Consider the following 25,871-nt stretch of genomic DNA (forward strand, 5'->3'; position numbering starts at 1 on the left):
GAGACATGATGCCCCGGTGGGTGACTTATCAGGGCTTCTAGGCATCAGGCCCGCAAAGGTTGCTGAGGTCGGTGGGCATTTGCCTGAGGATGGGAACAGACTCGGCATGAAGGGTGAGCCATTTGCTCAGGTGGTGCCCAAGTGGCATCCACCAAATACGTGGAGAAACCAACAACGAGGCCCGACGACAGCAAAGGAGTTGGAGCACAGGTGTCGAGTGAGGTTGTCCTCCTGGTTGGTAGTCCCCGATACGACTTCGGACAGCAGCCACCTCACCAGACCCAGAGGCTTTCCTGTCCTTGGGGGCCGTTAGGCCATGGCCACTTCACTGAGCTCATTGGATGACCACTAAAGTCTGAGGGACAGGAGTTAATCTAGTTAACCCCTCATAAGTGCTGCGCTCCTGGTTCAAGAGCAGGGGCTCCAGGGCCGCACTGGGTGGGTTCGGATCCCGGCTCTGCCGCTCAGCAGCCATGTGTTCTGAACAAGTGACTTCACCTCTGTGAGCCTCAGTTTCCTCATCTGTGAAATGGAGTTAACAATGGCACCTATCGGGTGGCAGGGGGGCAGGGTTCTGGTGAAATATGAGAATTAATCCCCGTACCTGGCACAGGGCTCCCATGCAGGAGGAGTGAGCCACGGCTGTGGCAGTTACTGTGATAACGTGTGGGGCCTGAGTGAGGCCCCTGCCCCACGTGGCCTGGCCCCCGCTAAGCAGCTGCATCCCCTGCACCAAGACAGCACTTGGTACCTGCCAGTGGGCCGGGAGGCTTTCCCTGCTGCATTCCCCGCCCTGCCCGGGTCTGGGTCCCAGGGACGCGGGCCCTGGTGGTGGCTGCTTGGTCCCTGCCCGCCCATCCGCCTGTCCCCTCCAGCGCTGGCCTAATCGTTTCCATAGCAACTGGCAGAGTCGGACACAGAACCTGGGGGAAACAAAGGCAGGCCAAGAGGGGCTGTGTTTCTGGGCTGCTCTGGGGCGTCTGCAGGCTCTCTTCTGCTCCCTTCTCCACGCTGGTGTGGAGGACATCCTCACGTCCCCGACTGCCCAGTAGAGGCAGCAAGGTCTCCGGGGGGAGGGGGGGGGGACCAAGGGAGGGGGAGAGGCAGAGAGCACACGCCCCAGCTTCATGGGTCCTGTGCTGGAGCCTCTGTCCGGGGGCTTGCGCCAGCGAGACAGAGGGCAGGCAGAGTAAGGCTGCGCCGTGCCCATCCTTGCCTGTCCTCGGGCAGAGTGCCACTTCCCTGTCCCCAGGAGTGGAGCTTCCCGTGCAGGGAGAGGAGGAGATGCTGAAGGAGCAGGAGACTGTGTGGCCTCAGTGTCTCAGAAAGTGGGCTTGGGGTCTGGCAGGCCTGGGTGCGCCACCCCGCTCCCTGCTGTGTGTCCCTCAGCAGGTTCAGGGACCTCTCTGAACATCAGCTGCTCATAACAGCCCCTATGAGCCTGTGAGGGCTCTGTCCCTGTTTACAGCTAAGGAAAGGAGGCACAGAGAGGTGGTAGGGTGAAATCACTTGTCCGAGGTCCCCAGAAGGCAGGAGAACTTACCTTCCCATCAACAGATGGGAGTAATGCTTCCCTCTCTGTTTTTTTTGTCCACGCCACACAGCTTGCAGGATCTTAGTTCCCCAATCCCCAGGGATTGAACCCGGACCCATGGCAGTGAAAGCCCAAGTCCTAAACACTGGACCACCAGGGAATTCCCCCGTCTCGGTTTTCATGAGGATGCAATTGAATTAAACGAGCCCATTCTGCCAGGCGCCTGGTGCCGTGGCTGCCTAGGGAGCATCAGCCTGTCCCCCACCCTACCGCCATGTTGTTGTACCACCCAGGCACAAGGCTGCCAATGTCCAGGTGTCCCACGGGGAGATGCACGGTCAGTCACTCACCCAGGTGAGCACCCTGGGTCCACAACCTGGCCGCTGGGCAAAAGGGAAGGCTTTGGTTTCTGGAGGCTGCCAGTGGAGAGCCTTAGAGGCTGAAAGGCTCCCCTGTCTGCTTGATGGCCAGAGGCACTAGCACCTGGACCACCCTCCCCAGCTGGCAGGTTCTCCCTTCTCCTGCCCCAGCTGAGAGCCTGGAGATCCTGTCTCCGCCTGCCATGCTGGCCTCTCTGGATGTGGTCAGCTGCTCCGACCGCTCTTTCATAGGCACCCCTGCTCTGCCAGCCTTCCCTCCTCCCTCGCCCGCCCTCCGGGAAATCAGAGCCTGCCCCAAGGCCCAGAGGCAGGCCCCAGGTTCCTGTCCCAGGAAGGTGGGGCCGGAGGGAGACAGGGAACAGGATGGAGCCTTCTCGAGGGGCTGCTGGGAGGACGCCTCGCTTCCTGGCCTCATGTTATAAAGAAAGAAAGGAAGCAAAGCAGCCTCCCCTGCTCAGTGGTTTGTCCCGGCACGGGGGCGGGGTGGGGGGGTAGGGGGCTGGACAGCCCTGTGCCCTCCCCCAGCGCCAGAAGCACGAACAAAGGAGGCTGCCGAGGATCAGGAAGTCCGAGGATGGGAGATTCCAGGGCCTGCCGGCTCCACTCTCCTCTTCCACCAGCCCCTGAGTCTGGACTGGAGGAGGCAGAGATGAGAAGTGGGTGTGCCCTGGGCCCAGCTCTGGCTGCAGGGGTGAGGGGCCTCGGGGGCACGTTTCACGTTTCTTTGATGTGATGAAATACCATTTGCATGGCTGCAGACTAGGAGTTAGCAGTGGGCAATGCCAGTCACCTACCGAAGGGTCCCTTCCTCAGCGAGAGCCATCCACTCAGGTGGCAGCGCCTTTGCAGCCGGGCCCAGATTCCTCTGTGGTTTCCAACCCCCTCCCTGCCTGGCCCCTCCAGATCCCCCCTTCCTGTCCTGCCCCATGTGACCCCATCCCGGCTCATTCCTCTGCCCTTGCAGTCTCTCCTGTGCTGGCCTGTCCTCTCTCGGCTCTCACACTCACTCGTTATACGACCTGGGGAGGTTGCGTAGCCTCCCCACATGTGGCTGCCTCATCTGTAAAGTGGGGTTATTAACACGAGCACCCACCCCACGGAGTCCTTGGGAGCACCACGCGGGAGGGTCTGCGTGGCGCTCTGGCAGGGCTCAGTGGCTGTCTTCTGAGTGATTGAACGGAAGTCCTGTTGAGATCCCCCCTCCACAAGGCTGCCTGGAGCTACTTCACAGCCCTGTGAGCTCTTCCTCCTTGGAGCGCTAATGGACTCGCCATCAGTCCTGCCCTGCTGAGCACAGGCACCGTCCCTACGCCCTTCCCCCCACCGTCCCCACCCTGAACGCACACACATCAGTGCTCCTTGAAGACTTGCTGACCTATTGATTCCCTTCCCTGGGAGAGAGGTCTTTTCATCTGAGCCAGCCCCAGGCCTGGCTTCTCTAGTTCCAAATCTGAGCCCCATGGCAGGCTGGCCGCTCTCGAGGCTCCCCTGTGCCAGGCCTTCATCATGCACACGTCCTTCAGCCCCCAGCTCTGACCCCGAGAGGTCTCACCCTGGCACCCAGCAGCTACAGATGTCTCCGGACGGAGGAGCTCTTCCATCCTGTAGGGGGAAACTCATGAGAATTGCCACCTTGTGTTCCACCTGGAGGATCCGGGCCGCCACCTCAGCTGGAATTTGCATTGATTGGCAAATGTCACTGGAGCCCAGCTGTGATCAGCTCTCGGCTTGGCCCTGGGAGAACCTCTACATCGCTGGTTATTTTCAAGGCCTGTAAAACTAGGACTAGTGCTTGGGCTGGTTTCAGTTTTTCTTGGCAAAAAGGTGTCGAAACATTTCTTTGTGTGGTTTCTCTGCTTCTCTCACCAACAACCTACTGGGTTATTTCAGCTCCGTGACCCTTCCTAGCTCCTAACTCACCCGTGGTCTCAGGTTACCTGTAGTGGCTCAGGCGTGGCCACTGTATTTGTTGACCACAGCGGGGACCTGGCCTGCCCATCAGAGCCCAGGGAAGCCACTTCTTCCTTGTTCGTGGGTCCACCTTAGCTCATCCCCCATCCCGCCGCGAGCACCGGACTCCACGGCGCCCCCACTGGCCCTGCTCCTTAGCTCTTTCCTAGTAAGCTGTTCACCTTCGTGTGTGGTACTTACCACCCCCGGAACCATTTGGCTTCCCACTGCCGAAAACCCTGCCTGCCTGTCTTCTTGCTGTGGTGTGGCCGAGCTCTGGCCTCCCACAGCCAGCTCCCTGGCATGTTCCCTCACCTGGAACGTGTCCCACCCACCAAGGTCCCGCCTCCCTGACAGAACCCTCACTTCCGGAACTGCAGATGCAAGCATTTCACTGCACACCGATCTCGGATGGATTCGTGTGTGTGCCCGGGATGTCCCTGCTTGCCCAGACGAGGGCATCCGGCCTCCTCTTCCCGAGCTCTCCTGGCTCACCTCCGGGCCCTGGAAGCAGTTTCTGATCGGTGGACCTGCTGTGGAGGGAACAGGCCAAGGAAGACCCCTTCTCCCACCCCCCAAGAGTGCCTTCCCAGCCATTGTGGGTTTTCTCCTAAACCTAGCTATACCTGGCTTTTTTAAAGTTACCTTTTCGTAAGTAGTCATGGCTTTCAGGCAGGACACGGGTGGCCATCCATAAAGGAACACAGTGTCCGGCCTCCATGGACAACCAAACACAGAGCATCGCCATGGCAGCCGACGAAGTCTTCATTTGAGTCTCTGACCGGCGACCCTTAGGGTGGGGGTCCCTTCTCATCTACCATGTTGTCCAGCAGCTTTTCAGCAGACAACCACGTCTTTGAGGAAATGAAATGGAAACGGCAGAGTCCTCCATCTGAAGACCCACATTCCAAACCAGGAACCACGGCTCTCTTGAGTGACATCATCTCAATGTGGCTGCAATGTCTGCCTCACCTATTGTGTCCAACCTCATGGAGCTGCGGAGGCCAGGTCCCAGCACGCCCCTGGGTTGAAAGAGGTCACGTCTGGGTTGATGGTGGGGCAGCAAGAAGAAGAGGACCCAAGGTCACAAAAGTGCATTTTAGTTTCCCCACAGCACTGGGCATCTGTGTCAGAGGGGCCAGTGTGCACTGGTGTTAGAGAACTCCTCTGCCACAGACCAAGAGGAAATCCCTTAAGAAAAAGAAAGGTTTGGCCCATTCCAAGCCAGTTTCTGAGACATTCTATTAGTGACATTTACCTCCTCCTGGACAAACAGAAATTCTGCGTAAGACACATTAGCTTTAAAAAGCAAAACAAGGAATTCCCTGGTGGTCCAGTGGTTAGGACTCACCGCTTTCACTGAGGGGGACTGGGTTTGATCCCTGGTCAGGGAGCTAAAATCCCACAAGTCGCATGGCACGGCCCAAAGGCAAAAAAAAAAAAAAAGCAAAACAAAGCTCTGCATTTTTATGAAACTTGATAAGAAGTGTTATTCAAGCTGTACAGTCACCAGAAGGACACCATCCCAAGACGCATGGACCCTGTTTTCTGCAGGGCTGTTCCTATCTGCGCCAAGTGGGAACTGCCCGCTGCCCTTTGGGTAGTTTCTCCCCCTTGTTTGCAGGGGCCTTTTTTCTTACCTTTTTTTTTTTTTTTTAATGTACATCCATCCTTATTGGTGTTTTTTTTTTTTAGTACACCTTTATTGGTTTTTTTAAATACATCTTTATTGGGGTTTTTTTTTTGCCTTTTTTCTTTTTTGTGACAAACTATTTACAACACAAGACGTGCCATTTTAATAATTTTTAAGTGTACAACTCAGTGTTAGTTACAGTCACACCACTGGGCAATCATCACCACTGTCTGTTTCCAAAACATTTTCATCACGCCAAACAGAAACTGTGGACCCGTGAAGCAGTAACTTCCCATTCTCAGACACCCGTCCCCGGTAACCTCTCTTCTACTTACTTTCTTTTTTAAAAATTTATTTATTTATTTATTTTTGGCTGCGTTGTGTCTTCATTGCTGCGAACTGGCTTTCTCTAGTTGTGGCAAGCGGGGACTACACTTTGTTGCGGTGCACGGGCTTCTCATTGCGGTGGCTTCCCTTGTTGTGGAGCACGGGCTCTAGGCACGCGGGCTCAGTAGTTGTGGCTCGCGGGCCCTAGAGCGCAGGCTCAGTAGTTGTGGCGCATGCTTAGTTGCTCTGCGGCATGTGGGATCTTCCTGGACCAGGGATCGAACCCGTGTCCCCTGCATTGGCAGGTGGATTCTCAACCACTGCGCCACCAGGGAAGCCCTCTTCTACTTTCCGTCTCTGTGAATGTGCCTGTTCTAGATGTTCCATCCACGTGGAATCACAAAGTATTTGTCCTGTGGCATCTGGCTTCTCTCCCTCAGCAGAGCGTTTTCAGGGTTGCAGGGGCCTGTCTGGCCTGGGCTCTGGCTCTGGAGCGGCAGATTCTGCAAATCCCTGCCTCTCTCCACCTCAGTCCTGTCACCCGCTCCCGTCCAGCGCATCTCCTGGGCGCGGTGCTTGTGGTGACGTGCAGGCTTTGGCCCGTCTGGAAGGTCATTCCCACTTCTCGCACCACTCAAACCCCAGCCCATGAACAGAACTAGGCACCAGGGGGGACATGGGTCAAGGGCCTGGCACCCTTGGAGACGGGGGGAAGAGGCAACCAGAGAACAGGTAACCAAGACTATTCCCTGGACGGAGGGTGAAGCCAGGTCAAGCGACTAAGTGATGAAATGAGGCCCCGCTTCGTGTGACGGGTCCCAGCGGGTGACTCCAGGGTTTCGAGCTTGGTCACAGCAGGAGACATCTGAAGGGGAAGCTGGACTGGAGAGAGAGGTGATGGGCTCCTTTCGAATCATGCTTCTCGTCTTCTTGACTTATTCCTGTGCCATTGCAGTCTCTCCTAAATGGTACCCACCGTGGCACCCAAGATGCAGAACACAACGGCTGGGCAGTGTCCGCTGCAGGAGCCTTTGCAGAAGGCAGCATGGCCAGACATTTCAAGAGTTTCCGAGTATTCCTACCCTTTGACCCACAAATTCCACGTCTTGGAGTCTGGTCTAAAAAGGAAACGATCATAAATACAGACCAGTATTCCTGCACAAGGATGTCCCCTGCAGTGTTTATAGTAACCCCCAATAGCAAACAACCTAAGTAATCAATCATAAGGGAATGACTTAAGGAAAATAGGATAAAATAGTACAGGGCTATAAAAATTATATTCGCGAAGCAAAACGAGATTTTTGATGGTGGGGGAAATGCCTATGAGAAAATGTTAAGCAAAAAAAAGTTTTTTTAAGCAGACTGTAATTCTCTGTATGCATTGTGATATCAAGTATATAAAAAAGAGAAATCACAGGGAAAAAATAAACAAGCATATGCCAAGCTTCTTGGTGCAATTATGGTTTTTAAAATTTTTCTTTACATCTTTCCACACTTTGCAAATGCTCTACAAAAGGGATATGCGTTACTTTGATGTTCAGGACAAGAAAGCAATAAATGGGAGGAACAATGCTCCTCTCTGTGTGATGAAAGAGGAACTAGAATTTGGGCATACTGGAGGCCTGGCCCAGACCTGCAAGTGATGTGGTCCCTGACGGTGCTTTGGGGGGGATACCGTGGGGGTTGGGGGACGGGGTGGGACAGTGTGGCATGTGAGCTGGCTTAGGCCAGCATTGGAAACTTAAATGACTTCAGGGGCCTGGCAGGCATCATCGTTGAGTGAAAGTGTGCAGCACAATAGGGAGGGGTGGGGACTGTGGCAAAATGGAGCCCTCACACTCTGTCTAAAAGGAGCGACTGCTGCTCAGCTGCAGTGGGTGTCTGCCACGTGGGAGTGCGGGCCCTGTGCGGCCAGACCTTCCATTTCTCAAAGGAGTCAGAAATCCCTGGTTTTCAAAGGTGAACTCTCTCACTAAACACTGGCACTTAAGCGTCATGCAGTCCACATCCACGGGCCAGGCACGGCGGGTGAGCCCCCAGTCAGCGATCTCCGGCCTCCCCTCCCTCCTCCTCAGTCCCTGTGTTGGGTCCCCCACGTGGGTGCCAGGCTGCTGGTGGCCCACAGCACAGGCTGAAAGGGGCTTCCTTTTCTTCTTTCCGCCAGAAAACGAGCCTCCCTCTCCTCTGGTCTCCGGGATTATCGATTACAACATGCCCCTCACCTCTACGTACCTGAAGCAGATGAAGTTGCGCGTGATGAATTCCCAGGAGCAGGTAAGGCGTCCGCCCCCCTCACCCACCATGGAGGCGCCCTGACTTGCCTGGATATGGTCGATCCTTTCCGAGACCTGTGTAAACACACTGGAAATCAAAGAGGCCCTTATCTGGTTATCTGGGCCATGCAGTCCAGGCTGAGAGGGGAGGGAGGGAATGTGTTCCTAGTTAGAGGGTCTGCCGGGTCTTCAGTGAAACTTTCCTTCAGGGCAGGGGCGAGGAAGGGGGTGGGTAAGAGCTGCCCACCTTGGCCCTTGGGTTGTTCTCTCTCTGCTCTGCCCTTTGTCTGCTACATCACTCGGCTCCTTTCCCCCGAGAGGGGGGGCCCTTGCTGCCTGCCTGTGGCTTCTGTCACCCTTGGGGCCCAGACAGGCCAAGACGATGGGCCTTGGAGGGTGGCCTGGGTGATATAAGGCCCTGGGCTCCCCCTCCCCGGCTGTCTAAGACTCCCCAGCTGTGGATTGCCCAGGGCTGTCAGGCACCATGGAAACAGGTTATGAAAAGAAAACCCCTCCTGCCTGCCTCTCTGCACAGCCCACCTTCTAGCCCTTTGCAAGGCAAGTAGCCTGACTGTCTTTCAGAGAAGGACTAGGTGAGTGCCACCCCCTCCCTCCGCCGCTGCCCAGAAAACTAGAGTAATGATGTCTTAACCTCTCGCTTCAAGTTTTTTCATCTGTTGTGACACATGAACCTACTGTATCTTTGAGGCCTGCCAAGGGGAATGGGTTCTTTCTCCTCCGTTGAAAGTCTGACTTCAGCCCTGGGTGCATTCCGTCCTGGGTATGGCTGGTCTCCTTGACAACCTGAGCCTGTGTCCGCCCCGGGGGTGATGGCTCTGCAGTCAGCTCCGAGGTGATGTTACAGGACGCGCTCAGGTGGCATCTGGGGCTGTGGCACCCAGTTTGAGGATCTGAGCTGGTTGGCTTGAGTTCTGCACTCCCCCGAGGAGGAGGCATGGTGTGCCCTCCCATCCTTACAGCCTCCATAGGTCAAATGAAGTAAGCTTGGCTCTGGGTAGTAGAGCCGTCTGTGTCTCTTGCGTCCTTTCATCTGAGATGGTCTATTCTATGATGGTTGCGTCCCTAAGACACTTCATGTACTCACAAACAATGTCAGTGGGGAAAATGGTGTTGGATTTTCAACTCACAGTGGTAAAGTTGTTTTTGTGCAGGAATGCCAGTTATAAGGGTGTTGTTTTGTTAATAGTTATAAAATCTAAACACCACCACGCAGGGTGAAGAGCAGAGGCGCTCGAACAGCCAAACAGCCGGAGTAGAGCCCCACGGCTCTTTCTTTTCTACAAAATGGCGCTCCATCCAGCTCACCACCAGAACCAGCAGTGGTCAGTGTAGCCCACTCTGTGATCCCTCATTAATGGATTCTGTTATGTTTCATTTGGTATACAAATTCCTACTGTCTGTGGGGCATTAAGACTGTAGGTTAGGTACATTAGCAAGGATTCAGTCATTCAACAAATATTTATGAAGCCCCACTCCGTGAGCCAGGCTCTGGGGATGAGCAAAGACAGTACCATTCCTAGCTCTCCTTATGATCTAGGGGGAGACAGACACTAATGAAAACATTACGCACAAATGGTAATGAGCCACCACGGTGCAGCTGTGACGAGTGCCAGGCAGGAGACTCATGGTGCCATGAGTACTTAGATGGACACAGTGCGGGGACTGAGGCAGGGGTCAGGAAGGTTTGCCTCAGAAGGGGGTGCCTGAGCTGAGATCAAGATCTGAAGGGAGGAGAGCTCCAGGCTGAGGAAACAGCTTGTGCAAAGGCCCTGTGGCTCGAGGGAGGACAGCACCAGTGAGAATTTGTGAGGCTGGTGTGGCTGGTGCGGGGAGTGTGAGGAGTTCTGTAGCTAAATAAAAGTGGGAGAAGCACAGTGTTGGGCATATAAGCACTTGCTGCGCATCTGTGAATGAACGGAAATTCATGTAACAAGATGGATAAGTTGCCCTGGTGAGGTTCAGGCTACTCCCAAAGGGAGGGAGAGCTGTGGGATGTGTTTGTCCCCAGGATGCTGCAGCTGGGGCTGAGGCTGAGATTGGGGTGGCCTCCGTGGACAGTGGAGTTGACTGTGCCTTCCTTGCCTCCATTTCTGGTTTCCCAGATGGGGATCATCTGAACATTCCCGTGGTCGCGGATAAAGGCTCAGACCCTCCTTGCACACACCTGGCAGGAGAAGCGGCACCCCACCTCGTGCCTGGGGCCCTTCAGCTGTCAGTCTCCCACACTCCACGCACTGCAGTGAGCGCTCAAGGCCTCAGCCTCTCAGCCAGCACCGTTAGCCCGGTTCCATAGCCAGGCGCGTGGCAAACAAGAAGTCGCATTGCTCACTAGTTTATTTATCTGCAGCAGCGAGGAAGGGCCAAGGGCCCAGATGTCTTTGATTCTTCAGCTTGGGTTGGAACTGAAAATACATATACTTGAATTGGTAGCTTCTTTCCTGTAGTGCAGTCAGAGCAGGACTGGGTGAGTAGCTCCCTATCCCAACGCAGCCACAGGGCTACCTCTGCTGCCGTCAAACCCCATGTCCCAAGACAAGGCTCTGAAAGTAGTTTCATTCCCTGCAGCATCCCTGCGACCCCGAAAGGCCTGCCAACAGAAGACACCTGTAGTGTCTACAAATCACTCATGCAGGCTACACGGAAAACAAACCCAAATCTAAAGTAACGGGATAAATGATATTTTATTAATGCTGAGCAAAGCTCTACATCTAAAAACTCTACATCTAAAAACTCTGGGTGAGAAAAATCTAAGAATTCATTTTTTTCCAGCATTAGATATCCAGGAGACACTGTACTAGTGAGGCAAGTAGAACATGTTCCCCTCACTTGGCTTCGCGCAGACAACGAACAGGCGGTGGAGTGTGCTTGTGAACTGGACAGAACCATGTTACCTTCTGTCCAGTTGTGTTGGGTTAATGTGCTGAGAAATGGGTCTTTCTCCACAGAGGACATTAGTTAATATGAAAATCTAATAATAATGTTCACACGAACAAAAAAGATTCTTGACATCTGATCCAGTGCAGCAAATATTTATGGTGTCCTCAACATGCAAGACATTTAGGGGTCAGACTCCACCCTCCAGGAGCTCCACCCTAAGACACAAGACCCCCCAGGAGCTGTCATTGCGGTGGCCACATGGAGCTGAAAATAGGCGAGGGTAGCCTGATAAAATTTTTTTTCCCCCTTACTTGGGAAAACAGTCATAAAGATATAAAACTGAAATCGCATTTAGTTGTACTGATGGTTAATACATTTTCTCATAGGGGGAGGGGGTGAAGATTTCATGAGATGTGGACTGTCTCAGAGAATGTTCCAAAGCATTCTCTGATAAGATGGGGTCCTAGGGAGGGGTGCAGGCCGAGCTCATAGGGCCAGAGGCGGCCAGCAAGTGCACCCCCAGCCGCTGATGTTTCAAATCCCCTCTCAGGGCCGTGTGCAAGGTGCACTAAGAGGAATGTGAGGGTCTCGTCTTCACGCAGCCGCTGATTTGTTTTCTGTCTCATTTTATTTTCTTTCATACTTTTAGTTACACAAATACACATGGCCTCAGTTGCCAAAACGCAAAAGCATGGTGACAAACGTCACCATCATCTCACCACACAGATCACTGTGGATATTTCGGTGTCCACCCCTCCAGACTGTTGAATAGAAAAGGGAATTACCCCATCTGCACCATTTTACAACCCGCTTTGCTTTTCTGATGCTGATTTTCCATCCTATTCAGTCTCCTTACCCTCTGGGCCCTGTTGTTCCCACCTACCAGATAAGCTGATTGTATAATTTCCTGTCATTCACTCCTTTCTCACCCATACCTACCCATCCACCCATCCACCCGTCCACCCGTCCATCCATCCATCCATCCATCCATCCATCCATCCATCCTGCACTTGAACTGGCATGGTTCCAGGCGCTGAGGAGACTAGTGAACAGCGTCTCTGCCCTGCTGGCTCTCAGAGTTCAGTGAGAGAAAGGAAAACCGAAATTAACGCTGTGCGGTCTGTAGGAAGAGCTTAGAGGAGGAACAGAGGAGGGACGGGCAGTGAGCAGGGTGGATGCTGTTTCAGCACTTTACACACCTCACCCCTCGCCCTCACAGCTCAGCAGGGTCACGTTGTCATCCTCGCCTTACAGGTTCGTAGCTGAGGCTCAGAAAGGTTCCGTACTTGCTCAAGGTCACACAGCCACTAACGTGAGCTGAAACTCAGACCTCTTGCGTCCAAACCTGTGCGCTTGCCGCGGCCGCAAGCCCTGCTGCTCCCTGTACTTCCTGGATGAGGGTGTGCTCTTCAGAATCGGAGGCGGTGTGCCACCTGGGTACTGAATGCCAGATCGCCGGCACGGCTAGTGGAGAGAAAATGTCCTTGGCAGAGACGCTGGCAGGGCAGAGAGCTTTCTTTGGCTTGGGAACTGGGAGCCGCCTTAAGCATATAACGTTTAAGGAAATACGGGAGGAGGGATTTGGTAAGGGGCTGGGGTGGGGGAGAGGTCGCCCCCTACCTCGTGAACGCTCAGTTACCTGCAGGGGTGCGTGGATAAGTTGATAGCCACGTTACGGGCGATGTGATCCTGATCTTTCCTGAGATCGCAGTGTTTGAACCAAGACCCTGTTGTTGTAGAAATCAGATCCAGATCCGAAGGAGGAAGACAAATCATCTGTGTTCCTTCCCTGACACATACTTGCATTTTATAGTAGCGGAGGCTGAGACCCAGGGCGGCTCAGCAACTTTCCCAGGGCAGCCCCTGGCTCAGGCTTTTCCGGTGCCCACCGCCCCTCCACCAGCCCCTTGCTCTTTCCGGAGCGGGAGGGCTGTCGGCACCTTCCTTCGCCTCCCACCTCCAGTGTCTCCAGTTCTTGGAGCAGCACTAATGTCCCGCTAATGGTTTTAATGGTTCTCCCGGCAGCGTGTGAAGTGGTGCGCTGCCCCATTGTTTAAACCCACGTGACTGAGGCTCTCGATTCCTTAACGTCTGCCTCCCTCTCCTCGGCAGCTCTCGCCCGGCCCTGAGTTTTCCCTGGATCCTGGAGGTTGGGGGAGGAGGGCAGGCTTCCCCCCTCCCCCACACACAAGTGGGGCCTGCAGGGTGGGGGTGGGGGGGTCTCCAGGCCAGCGGGAAGCAGCACTGTTCTCAGCCAGGACTCCAGCCCGCCCACCAGAGACCCTGGAGTCCGGCTGACGGTACCAGTTCCGGCGCCTACCGGCTGTGTGACTCCGCGCAAACCGTTTCACCCCTCCGTGCTCCTCTTTCCTCACGTTACTTGAGAATAATAACAATACAGCTACGTCACTGAGTTATTCCAAGAGTTGAATGACACAAAGCAGCCATGGTGCTTAGCACCGTGCCGGACACCTCAGAAGCACAGAGGAAATCTCAGTGACCTCTGCTATTGTTGGTGGTAATGTTATTATGCAGCCTCGGTTTAATAGACACAGTGAATGACCTTGTCCGAGAGAGCAGCGCCGCAAAGATGAGTAAGACAGCGTAGCTGGTCTCAAGGAGCTCTTCTTAGTAGAGGGGACAAGACAGCAGCCAGGGAACTGTGATCCAAGACAAGAAAACAGAAACAAGAGGGGACGAGGAGCCTGCCAGGCGGTTCAGGGGACACTCGCTTATTTTAAAATGAGATCTGGACCAGCAAAGAGGGCCCAGGTGAGGGAAGCTGAGGGGTAACAGCTCTAGGAGAACCTGGGCTGGGGAAGAACAGAGCCAGTTTGGGGAAAGGAGGAGAAGGAAGAAGAGGCGGTGGAGGGGACTCAGAGCATGCACCTCTTGCAAGCAAGGCCACGAGAGAGCCCTTTCCTCAGTCAGCACTCGGGAGCCAGGCAAGGATTTGGGGCAGGAAATGAGCACATTCCAAGTGTGAAACTTTCTCAGGCTTGCATCTTCCTTAGAGGAGAAGGAAACAAGTCCACTCTGAAAAGCTCTCCACATTCACTTCTTTCTTTTTCTTTTTTTTTGCGGTACGCGGGCCTCTCACTGCTGTGGCCTCTCCCGCTGCGGAGCACAGGCTCCGGACGCGCAGGCTCAGCGGCCACGGCTCACGGGCCCAGCCGCTCCGCGGCATAGTGGGATCCTCCCGAACCAGGGCACGAACCCGCGTCGCCTGCATCGGTAGGCAGACTCTCAACCACTGCGCCACCAGGGAAGCCCCACTTTTTTCTTAATTGTGGTAAAATATATGTAAAATTTTCCATTTTAATCATTTTTAAGTGTACAGTTCTGTGGCATTAAGTACCTTCACAGTGTTGTGAAATCATTACCACTATTTCCAAAAGTTTTTCATCACCCCAAACCGAAACTTTGTAACCATTAAGCAATAATTCCCCGTTCCCCCCACCTCCAGCCCCTGGTAACCACTGTTTTACTTTCTGTCTCTATAAATTGGACCATCTAGCTACCTCATATAAGTGGAATCACATATTTGTCCTTCTGTGTCTGGCTTATTTCACTCAGCATGTTTCCAGGGTTCATCCACGTTGTAGCATGTGTCAAAACTGCATTCCTTTTTATGGCTGGATAATATTCCATTGTACGGATAGACCGCATTGTTTTTATCCATTCGTCCGTTGATGGACATTTGGGTTGTTTCCACTTTTTGGCTAGCCACATTCACTTTTTAATATTTTAGACCAGGTTATGGGATAGGGAGGGATTAAAACAGGGATCTGCTCCTTCTCTCTCTGAGTCCTTACCCCTCTTTGTGGCTTGCTTTTCACATGGACATTCTCAACCTCCTTCCTGCTCAAAAGGGCCCCCCAAAATGGGCAGACCTAAAGAGGAAGCACAGTTGATGGGTTACAGTGAGAGCCTGTCACTTACTTAAACAGTGCCTGACTCACAGGACTTTTACCTGTGGAGAACCTGTGAGTACTGACTCTGACACCCAGGTTTAAGAGCTTGATAGCAATGGTAATCTCCTCCTTCCCCTTCCTCAGGCTGCCCTGAAGCCCAGGCAAGGTGTGAGCTCAGGGGAGAAATAGCAGAATGGAAACTTTGCCATGTCCAAGGATTTAATGGTCTCTTAAGGAAGCAGCAGTTCTGATGTGTGTGTGTGTGTGTGTGTGTGTGTGTGTTTTAATAGTGAAAACTTTTATATTTAGAATTAGCCAGCTGGACTCAGTTTAGATGATCCCAATTTTGTTGGCAACATCCAAAGCATCATAGTCGGGGCCAGCTGAACACAGGGCTTCTTCTCTCCATCAGGCCTGATCAGGGTGTTGACCTTGGCCACACCAGTGTCATAGAGCTTCTTCACAGCCTGTTTAATGTGGTACTTATTGGCCTTGACATCCACAATGAACACAAGTGTGTTGTTATCCTCTATCTTCTTCATGGCTATCTTGGTGGTGAGGGGAAACTTGATGATGGCATAGTGGTCAAGCTTGTTTCTCCTAGGGGTGCTCTTCTGAGGCTATTTGGGCTGCCTCCTGAGCTGCAGTATTTTGGGCCATCAGAAGGTGGGTGACGTCCAGATTTTCTTTTTTCTGTGGCTATGGGTGACTTTCAACACTGCTTTCTTGGCCTTCAAAGCCTTTCCCTTGGCTCCGGCTTTGGGAGGGGCAGGGGCTTCCTTCTTTGCCTTCGGTGCCATCATCGTGAAAAGGCCAATGTGTTCTTGAAAATTAAACAGTAATATTCATGGAATAGAAACAGAATGTAGAACTTCTAAATGACTAGAGAACAATAAAAGAACCAAAGAAAACTTGATCAGTCCAGCAAGAGTAATTAAAAGAGGGAATAAAAGAAGAAGTAACCAAAAAGAGATATAATAAATGGAAAAGATAGGTAAACTAACAGGAACAAGATGAAACACTAGTAAATCACAATAAACATAAATGGGTTAAATTCTACTACAAAGAGTGAAAAAGGCTCAGATGAGGTTTTTTGGGTTTTTTTTTTAAACTTTTTTTTTTTTTTTTTTTTTTTTTTGCGGTATGCGGGCCTTTCACTGTTGTGGCCTCTCCAGTTGCAGAGCACAGTCATCCAGATGCGCAGGCTCAGCAGCCATGGCTCACGGGCCCAGCCACTCCGCGGCATGTGGGATCTTCCCGGACCAGGGCTCGAACCCGCGTCCCCTGCGTTGGCAGGCGGACTCCCAACCACTGCGCCACCAGGGAAGCCCCAGATGAGGTTTTTTAATGATAAAATCCATTTGGTATTTATAAAAGACTTTTCAGATGACACAAAAAGGAAGATTAAAACATAAGAAAGAGAGGGCAGCACTATTAGTGTCAAACAAGTTCAAGGCAAACATGTTCAAGGCAAAAAAAGCATTAAATAGGGCAAAGTGAGATATTTTGTTGATCAAAAGCACAGTTTCCCAGTAAGATTTCAGAGCCTCTTGACTTTGGAGGTCTACCCTTGGGGAGGTTGAGGGCTCTTGACCTCAGCAGTCTGCCCTGAGGGGGCGTCAAGGAGGGCAGTAGGTCTTAAGAACATAAAGAGTAACTTGGACTTCACTGTGAGAGGCAGCATCTTTCTTTCTTCCTTCCTTCCTTCCTTCCTTCCTTCCTTCCTTCCTTCCTTCCTTCCTTCCTTCCTTCTTTCCTTCCTTCCTTCCTTTCTTTCCATCTTTCTTTCTTTCCCAAACGCTCATGTTTTATCCCTTTTTCTTGTGAGGATCTTTTATAATCCCAGCATGTAAGCAAAACGTAAATATACTCTGGGCCTTTACTGGTCCCTGGACGTATCAGGGGAGTAGAAGCGGCAAAGGGTGGAGGCAGCACCTTTCTTTCACATCCCTCAGCATCTACCCATCATCAGTCTCTTCACCTTCGCAATTTTTGCTACTATCTTTCTGTAGCTACTTCTCTAAACCAGTATTTGTACTTTGAGCATCAGCGTTTGCTCTCTGGAAATGTGCATGGAGCAATATGAGGGGCGGACTCCATGGAACTTGTGAGAATGTGCGGTCTGCAGCCTTAGCTGCCTGAATTTTAGTCCCTCTCCTCCTCTCCCCACTGGGCTCACCCATTGAGGTCTGCTGGGGCCACTTTCTCGGTTCCCAGCCTCCTTCCCTTCTTTCCAACTCCAGGCCTTCCTGGTCCTCTGCTGGCTTCCTTCTCACGTTCCATTTCTTGCCTCCCTCCACTCAGACACCCCCCAAAGGCCTCTGGGATCAGCCCGCCTTATGTAGCTGAGTGAAGGGGGCCCAGCTTGCCTCCATGAGAGCCCAAGAAAGGCCTGAAATGCCACTGGCCCCATTATCAAGATCTGAGAAGCTGTAGCACAAACCTTTTCCCATCTCAGTAAATCCCTGGCACTGTAGAAGGTTTGTACTGTGATAAGAAAAACAAAAAGCCACTGAAATACTGACCTTGACCGAGGCTGCTGTTTGGATTTCTCCAGGCAAAGAATGATCCTTGGCACATTTCTGCTGTGAGAAGATGTGCAGGTGGGGTAGCTGATCTCAGGTCCTGCCCTGTGCCCCTCAGGCCCCCCCGCATCACCCCAGGGCAGCTAACCCTCAGAAACAGCTTCTCAAGTGTTCATGTTTTTTGTTTATTTGTATTCATTTTTATTTTTATCAATAAAAAATACATATCTTAAAAGTCATATAGAAAAACAGCAGATCCTGTCCCAGCCTCCCCACTTCAATTTCTACCCTTCAGAGACAGCCTCCATTCTTTCTTATCTTTTAGCTGTCTCTTCTGGTATTTATCTCCTATTTCTACATAACATGTGCTCATGCTGCTAGTTCTTGATTTTTCAATTTGGGCTGTTTTGGTTATTGTTGTTTAATTTCCTGCTGGAGGAGATAAGTATGTACACTATTACACCCTCTCATAAACACATGTATTATTTCTCCTTCTTCCATCCCTCAGTATTATTTATACCTCCCTATTTAGGTAAATTATTATATTTCTATTATAATGGCTGTATAGGTTATTCATAGCTGAGCCAATCAGCACACTGTGATTACATTTTCTTTCTTTTGATTCCCCAGAGTTAGCCATTGCCTCTTTTTTTCCAGCCTTAGCCCTCCATCTTTTGAGCTTGCTTATGGTGTGTGTGTGTGTGTGTGTGTCATTTTTATTTTTATGTACTCAGATTTATCAGTTTTTTTCTTTAATAGCTTCTGCATTTGAGTCTTAAGAAAAACCTAACTCCACTCTGCCTCCGTGTTCTCTTTTAGTATTTTCATGTTTTTAGAACAGTTTTAGATTTAGAGAAAAATTGAGAAGCTAGTGCAGAATTCCCACATTATCCACCCCCACACAGTTTTCCCTATTTTTTTTTTTTTTTGGCGGTACGCGGGCCTCTCACTGTTGTGGCCTCTCCCGTTGCGGAGCACAGGCTCCGGACGCGCAGGCTCAGCGGCCATGGCTCACGGGCCCAGCCGCTCCGCGGCATGTGGGATCTTCCTGGACCGGGGCGCCCACCCCCGTCCCCTGCATTAGCAGGCGGACTCTCAACCACTGCGCCACCAGGGAAGCCCATCCCCTATTATTAATATCTTACATTAGTATGATACATTTGTTACAATTAGTAAACCAATACTGATACATTATTAACTAAAGTTTATATATTATTTAGATTTCCTTAGTTTTTACCTAATGTCCTTTTTCTGTTCCACAGTCCTATCTGGGATACACTATTAACATTTACTTGTCACATCTCCTTAGGCTCCTCTTGGCTGTGATAGTTTCTCAGCCTTTTCTTGGTTTCGATGACCTTGATAGTTTTAAAGCATACTGGTCAAGTATTTTGTAGAATTTTGGAATTTCTCTGATGTTTTTCTCAATATAAAACTGGGGTTATGGGTTATTAGGAGGAAGACCACAGACACAGTGCCATTTAAAAAAAATTTTATTGAAGTATAGTTGGTTTACAATGTTGTGTTTAATTTCAGCAGACTCAGTTATACATATACACACACACACACACATATATATTCTTTTCATATTCTTTTCCATTATGGTTTGTCACAGGATATTGAATATAGTTCCCTGTGCTATACAGTAGGACCTTGTTGTTTATCCATCCTGTATACAATAGTTTGCCTCTGTCAATGCCCAACTCAGAGTGCCATTTTTACCACATCGTATCAAGTATACCTACTGTCACCATGACTCATGACCGTTGATGTTGCCTTGGCCACACCGGCTGACATAATGTTTGTCAGGTGTCATCACTGTACACTTTGGAAGGAAGTCACCATGTGCAGCCCACACCTAAGCAGTGGGGTTTATAATTTCCCTCCTTGAGGGTAGAGTGTCCACATACATTATTTGGAATTCTTTTGCATGGGAGGTTTGTCTCTCCTTCCTCATTTATAAATCTATTCAATCATTTACTTATATGGCTATTTATTCTGTACTTGGGGTTATAACTCAGTACTGCTGTATCTATTTTGATGCTCCAACTGTTCCGGCTTTGGCCACCGGGAGCTCTTTCAGCTGGCTCCTGTGCTCTTTTGACATACCCCCATTGAAGTTTTTTGTTGGTTTGTTTTTTGAAGGATTTTATTTTGTTTTAGTGTTTCTTTACTACAAGATGCTCCAGGCTCATCTTGTATATATTGTACCCCAATCCTAGAATCAGCCATATCTTCCTTATATTATAGAATCATATTAAAAACCAAGATCTGGGCACTGAGTGTACTTATTGCTACCGGGGTGTCCTTTCTTTTAGACCCTCTCAGATGACAGAGCAAAAACATATATGTGTTTTCATTTTTCATATTTGATCTCTGATCCATTTGGAGCTCATCCTAGTATATTCTGAGATACAGGTCCTGCTTTACCCTTTTGTGTCAGCATCATTTGTTAAGGAATCTATTTTCTTCCCACTGATCTGAGATGCCACCTTTATAATTTACTAAATTTCCATCTGAAACAGAGTGTACTTCTATTCAGTGCACCGGTTTCTTTGTCTGTTCATGTACCAGCTACACAGTTTTAAGTATTGAGACTAATATGTCTTAATATCTAATACATGTAATTAATATATCTTACTACGTAGCAGGAATGGTTCCCCTCCTTGTTGTCCTTATTTTTTAAAGTTTCCTTGGCTTGAAAAAAGAAGTATTTGAAAAAAAAAAAGTTTAATGCCTTAAAAACTTTCATACTCCGTTCTTGGTGAGGGAAAGATACAGAGGCACCATTGATCCATCCACGTGAACATGAAGCTGAAACACTTTGATTGCAGGCCTTTCTGTTCACCCAGCAGACCGGGTGGGTCGTGAGCCAGGAGCATCACACTTCCGTGCTGGAATCTGGGGGCTATAAATATTGACAGCCCAGCGTTCCCATCCTCCTAAAGATGGTGACAGGCAAAATAGGGCATCGCTAAAACTTGAGAGGGGAAGTTTTCTGGGAAACCTCTTTTTTTTTTTTTTGTGGTACGCGGGCCTCTCACTGTTGTGGCCTCTCCGGTTGCGGAGCGCAGGCTCCAGACGCGCGGGCTCAGCGGCCATGGCTCACGGGCCCAGCTGCTCCGCTGCATGTGGGATCTTCCTGGCCTGGGACACGAACCTGCGTCCCCTGCATCGGTAGGCGGACTCTCAACCACTGCGCCACCAGGGTAGCCAGAAACCTCTTTTTTGAGAAGACAAAAAGGGAAGTGAAAAACCCATTGTCAAACATCTGTGTTACAGGGCATTGTTTTAGTGATCAATATATTTCACTGACAGTCCTCGGTGCTTTGAAGAAACTTGCTACAGTTTCCAAATACTTGAAGAAAATGAGCATTACGGCTGTTTTCGCCAGGGCAGCCTGGGTTCAGAGACGTCCGTGTCTCTCTTCTTTCCTCCTGCTTCCCTGAAGCTGTGTGGGAAAGAAGCAGAAAACGACCAACATCCTGTCTCCAAAGCCAGTTGCCTGATGCAGTTAGTAGATACCCCAAACCTAAGCAACTCATTGTCCCCGTCCGCTCCAAAAGTCTCAGCCCCCTTCCAGGCTACCAGATCCACCCCCATGCTTGCAAGGATGCTGACGCAGCCTTTCAGCTTCATTATCTGGGGGGGAAAATGCATGCAGTGCCCATAATTTACTGGTGCAGGCAGGAGAGCTGCCTGGTACCCGGAGCAGAATCCTGCATGTGGGGCTGGCCTGAAGATGCTTTATCTGTGTCAAGGGAAAAGGCGGGGGCAAGGTCAGGAGCCGCTACCTGGGCCTCCGTCCATGGGAGCAGCTCTGTCTTCTCAGACCTCTGACTGTGAACCGCCCCTCAAGGCACCCAGGTAGCTGACTCCCTGCTCTGTCTCTAAGGACCCAACAGGAAAGGAGGTGTCTCTCCCCAGCTGGGCCAGGAAGGAGCAGCTCAAACCAGATGGTCACTGAACCAATGGCCGACCTTGTGCCCCACCCCCCTCCGACTCTGGGTCCAGCCTGACTGAGACCCAGAGGGGCCTTGTTGTCTCATGGCCACGTCCTGTTGTTGTTTTTAACAATGGAACTCCTGACCCCAGTTCTTGGATATCCCCCAGTTCGAGGGGGATATCTTGGGCGGGGCGCTTGCTCCCGCCCTCCCTGTTTTTTGTCACATGTTTTTGAGGGCGAAACCCCTGGTGGCTTTGTGGAGACTTCTGCTCAAGGCACCGCAATGCGGGCTGCTTGGCTCCGGGGCGGCGGAGGGGGCCGAGCATTTATGGGTTGTGGCTTTTCCACAGCTTCTTGACTCCCCCGACCTTGGCAGCCTGATGGCTCCTTCTTCTCAGGTGGGGCCCAGACGGGTCCCGGCCCCCAGCAAAGAGCTGCTCCAGGAGACCTGACCCCACTTGGTGGCTGGGTGGGCCGGGGCTTTGTAACCAGACCTGGAAAATGCAGGAGGGGTTCAGACGCTTCAGCAGCTGATGTCTGGAGATCAATTAGAGATAATGGCTCTGGGTGGACTCGAAGAAGCATGGCCAGGATTTTTCCTGGTTGTGATTGTGTTTACCTCATTAACCGGCCTTTTTCTTTTTCTTTTTTTTTTTTTTTTTTTGAGGGTAGCACAGCAGTGTCACACTGTTTGTGCTGCCTGCCTTGTTTTACTCATACGGGGACCAGGCATCGACCCACGGAGGGCTGGGAGCTCCCCAACCTCCACTCAGACGGAGGAGGCAAAGGCCCACGCTTCTGCTCACAGCCCTCCAGACCCTTGCCCTCCCTGCGACCCTCTGTGTGTATAGTTTTTAAAAAATCTCCTCCTTCATTCATTCAACAATCATTTAAGTTCCTTCAACTTCCCAGACGCTGTTCTGAGACAGACAAGGAGCCCGCTCTCTGGGAGTTCACAGGCCATAGAGATGATAAACAAGACAAGAAAGAAAAAAAGATATGCAAAAGTGAGATGCTTAGGGCGGAGAATTAAAATAGAGACCATCGATAGACTGCGCCTCTGGGTGAGAAGGCCTCTCTGAAAAGATGGCATCCAGGCTGAGACCCAATTGATAGGAGGTGGCCCGCCCTATAGAGGAAAGGCTTTCCAGGTGGAGCAGACAGTGAGTGCAAAGGCCCTAGGCTGGGAACAGCAAGGGGACTAGGACAGGGGAGTGAGGGGCAGATGTGCTTGGGAGAAGCCCGAGCAGCCTGCAGAGGACAGTGCTCTCTCGCCCACCTGTCGTGTGCACGTGGAACCTCAAGGCGCACCTTCCTCTTCCAGAGGAGGGCAGGGGCTTAACTGGAGGTGACAGCAAGTGGAGATGAGCGGCCAAGAGAGCCCATCGGCTCCGACCCTAGGTGTGGCCCTGCCCCGCACCAGCTGCCTAACTTTCACTTCTCCAAGCTGCAGCTTCCCTGTTACTGGAACAGCACGTTTGGGCCAGACTTCAGTGGTTTTCAAAATTTGCTTTTGGACAGAGGAACCCCTTTCTTCAAGGAAACTCTTCTGGGGAGGAAGTTAGTATGTCAAGGGTCAGCAGGAGGCAGGCATGTCGCTGGGAAAGGGGCCCAGAGCTCTGCCCACCTGCCCTTCCTGCCCCCAGCCAGCCCACCTCCAGCCTTCAGCAGTAAATAACAGGGCCTGGATAGCCCTGAGCTTTGGGCTGGGGTGCTGCAGTCAGGCGGGAGAGGGGCTCAGCCCAGCATGACCACAGGCAGCCCGGCCCCAGGCTGGCCGCTCCCCTCTCTCCTGCAGCTTCCTCCTCAGTAGACGTGAGTGACAGAGCCTATGCCTTGCCAGCCCCATGGTTGCTGGGAGGCTTGGATGTTTGGAACAGCTCCAAGTGCCTCAAGAAAAAATAGGATAGAAACAGAAGATCCTCTTTACCTGGAACACTGCTGTGGCTCGGGAAGTGCCCGGGCACACCTGTGCAGAGCCTGGCACCTTTCCCTCTGCAGAGTCCTCCCCCACCCTGCACCACAGTAGCCACAGCAGGTGCCCTGACACAACCCCCCTCCTCAGTCTCTTTAAGGAGCTGACACTCTAGGGAAAAGGCCACATGGGTCTGGGGTCCTTACTGTCCAGTCCATCCATAAACAGGAGCCCTGTGAATCAGACAGGGATGCTTTTGACGACAGGTCTAAAAACCCAGCTGGCTCTATAACAAAACATGAAGGTTTTTTACACCTGAAATAGGAAGAGTGGTGGCGCAGCTGTTGGTGTTGATGTCAGCCATGTTGGGTTGGTGTCTCTGTGATGTTATTGACCTTTTCCTCACACTTGCAAGTTGGCTGCTATTGCTCCAGCCATCTTGTCCACATTCAGGGTGAGAGGAAGATGGGAAGGGGTGGCGTAGGCTTAGTCCAGCAAAGCAAAAGCTTTCCCAGAGAGTTGCCAGTACACTTTTGTTAACATCTCATTGGCCAGGGTCACATGGCCACTTCCAGCTGCGGGGGTGCAGGTGGGGGGCGGGGGCTGGGAAAGAAAAAATTTCACTTCCCACCTTCTGTAGTTCAGACACGGGAGAGAGAAATGTTGAGTCTAGCTATCAGGTAAGTTAGTCCACAGTGTCTGCCATGGCCTGGGCACCATCATTTGAGCTTGACAATGCCTTTGGGTGTTAAGTTGCCACAGGCTTGGGCAGGGGGAAGAATAGTAAGGGAGGGGCTTCCCCGGCCATCCAGTGGTTAAAAGTTCGCCTTCCAATGCAGGGGCTGCAGGTCCGACCCCTGGTCGGCGAGCTAAGATCTCATATGCCTCACAACCAAAAAACCAACATGTAGAACAGAAGCGATATTGTACCAAGTTCAATAAAGTCTTTAAAAAATGGTCCACATCAAAAGAAAAAGAAGAATAGTGAGGGAAGGAAACAGAGTGGAAGCAGGGAGGAAGGGAAGAGAGGAGGGGGTGGCAGGGAGGGGAGCAGGAACCATCTTTCGAGGCCTTCTGTGTGCTGGGTCCCTTACAGACAACATGGGGAAACTGAGGCTCGGTGTCAGAGAGCTCAGGTAACTCACCCAAAGTGCGTGAGAGGCAGAGCCTGTTCCCTCCCACGTTAACGCTGCTATTTCCCAACGGATGGGTGGGGAGGTGGGGGGGAGAAGGGAAAGGAGAAAGAAGGTGATGGTGAGGTTAGGGCCAGGCCAAGGCCCCTGCACCAGCAGCTTCATGGGCACAGGCCTGGGTCTGCTTATCTCACCACCACAGTCCCTCACCTGGGTCAGGCCTTGGCACACAGTAGGGGCTCAAGAAATGTTTGTAGACTGATGTCTGTATCATTAATTACTTATCTTTCACATCATCATCATTAACAATAACTAGGGTTTGGGCAGGTGTTCTGTGTCAGGCATCAGTCCAGCGCCCTGCAGGCATCCCTGTATTTAAGCGCACAGCAGTCTTCAGAAAGAAGCTTCTATTATTGTGCCCCCATTTCAGAGATGAAAAAACTGAGGCTTGGAGAAGTTAAGTCTCCTGCCTGAGATCACACTGAGGAAGGGCCTGAATGCAAGCAAGACATGTCCCCTGCTCTACCCCCACCTTAGATGCTGACCGTCAAACACAGGACGCCAGCCGCCAGCAAGGCCTCTGTGCAGCATCTCTGGCCCCAAAGCCTGGGCTGCTACCCGTCCCCCCACACAACCCCCACCTGCAGCCTCCGGCACGGAGAGACCACCTGCCCCAGTTTCCCAGCGTCTCGCTCAGCTCGCAGAGGGGCCCTGCCTCTCCTCCAATCACCTGCTGAGGAGCAGCCGGAGTTGCCTCCCAGGAGACTCCCAGGCCCAGCCGCCCTCAGGGGCTGCACGGAGAAGCTGGGGTTCCAGGCAGGGGCTGACCACCTCGGAGCAGCCTCAACCCCGGGGGAAACCTCTGCCCGCCCAGCCCCAGACTCGCTCTAGAGGGTTCCTCTCTCTGCTCTGCTGGAGGTCGGTGAAGCACAGTGCCCCGCGGTACGTCTCAGCAGCCCCACCTGGGCAGGGCCCACCATGCACCCCGGAGACCAGCTCACCCTGCTTCAAACCCCAGCACGTCCACTAGCTTTTAGCTCTGTGACTGTGGGCATGTCCCCTGGGCTCTGAGCTGTTGGGGGACTCGATGGGTCATTTAATCTCCCTCCCACAGCCACTATCTTCGTGTGCAAAGTGGTAGTTAAATCACCCTTGTTATTTGGCTGGTCAAATAGGGTAACATATCCTACCACCCAGCACGGGTGCCTGGTAGTGTATGGGTCGCCATAATGGATCACACCAAGCTCTAAGCTGCTCAGCTATGGTAACTGGCCTCAGCTTTTTTTCCCTTTTTCATACTTTTATGGAAGTATAACACGCATACAGAAAAGAACACGTATCATTAAGTGGACAGCTCAGTAAATTTTTACAAACTGAATCCACCTCTTGTGACCAATTCTCACATCAAAAAACAGAACTTTGTCAGCACCACAAAGACCCTTT

At 51.7% G+C, this 25,871-nt stretch overlaps 1 protein-coding gene and 1 pseudogene across 1 annotated transcript in view; one reads left to right on the plus strand and one right to left on the minus strand.

Moving 5' to 3' along the window:
- NOL4L (nucleolar protein 4 like) overlaps nucleotides 1-25,871 on the plus strand; it is a 129,599-nt gene that overhangs the window by 58,636 nt on the left and 45,092 nt on the right. The window contains exon 4 of the mRNA XM_060123577.1: nucleotides 7,989-8,098. Within this exon, the coding sequence (XP_059979560.1) occupies nucleotides 7,989-8,098 (110 nt within the window). The remainder of the gene's footprint in view (nucleotides 1-7,988; nucleotides 8,099-25,871) is intronic.
- LOC132505528 (large ribosomal subunit protein uL23-like) lies at nucleotides 15,240-15,709 on the minus strand (annotated as a pseudogene).

This window comes from Lagenorhynchus albirostris, chromosome 15, assembly GCF_949774975.1.
Source record: "Lagenorhynchus albirostris chromosome 15, mLagAlb1.1, whole genome shotgun sequence".
In the NCBI taxonomy this organism is placed as follows: domain Eukaryota; kingdom Metazoa; phylum Chordata; class Mammalia; order Artiodactyla; family Delphinidae; genus Lagenorhynchus; species Lagenorhynchus albirostris.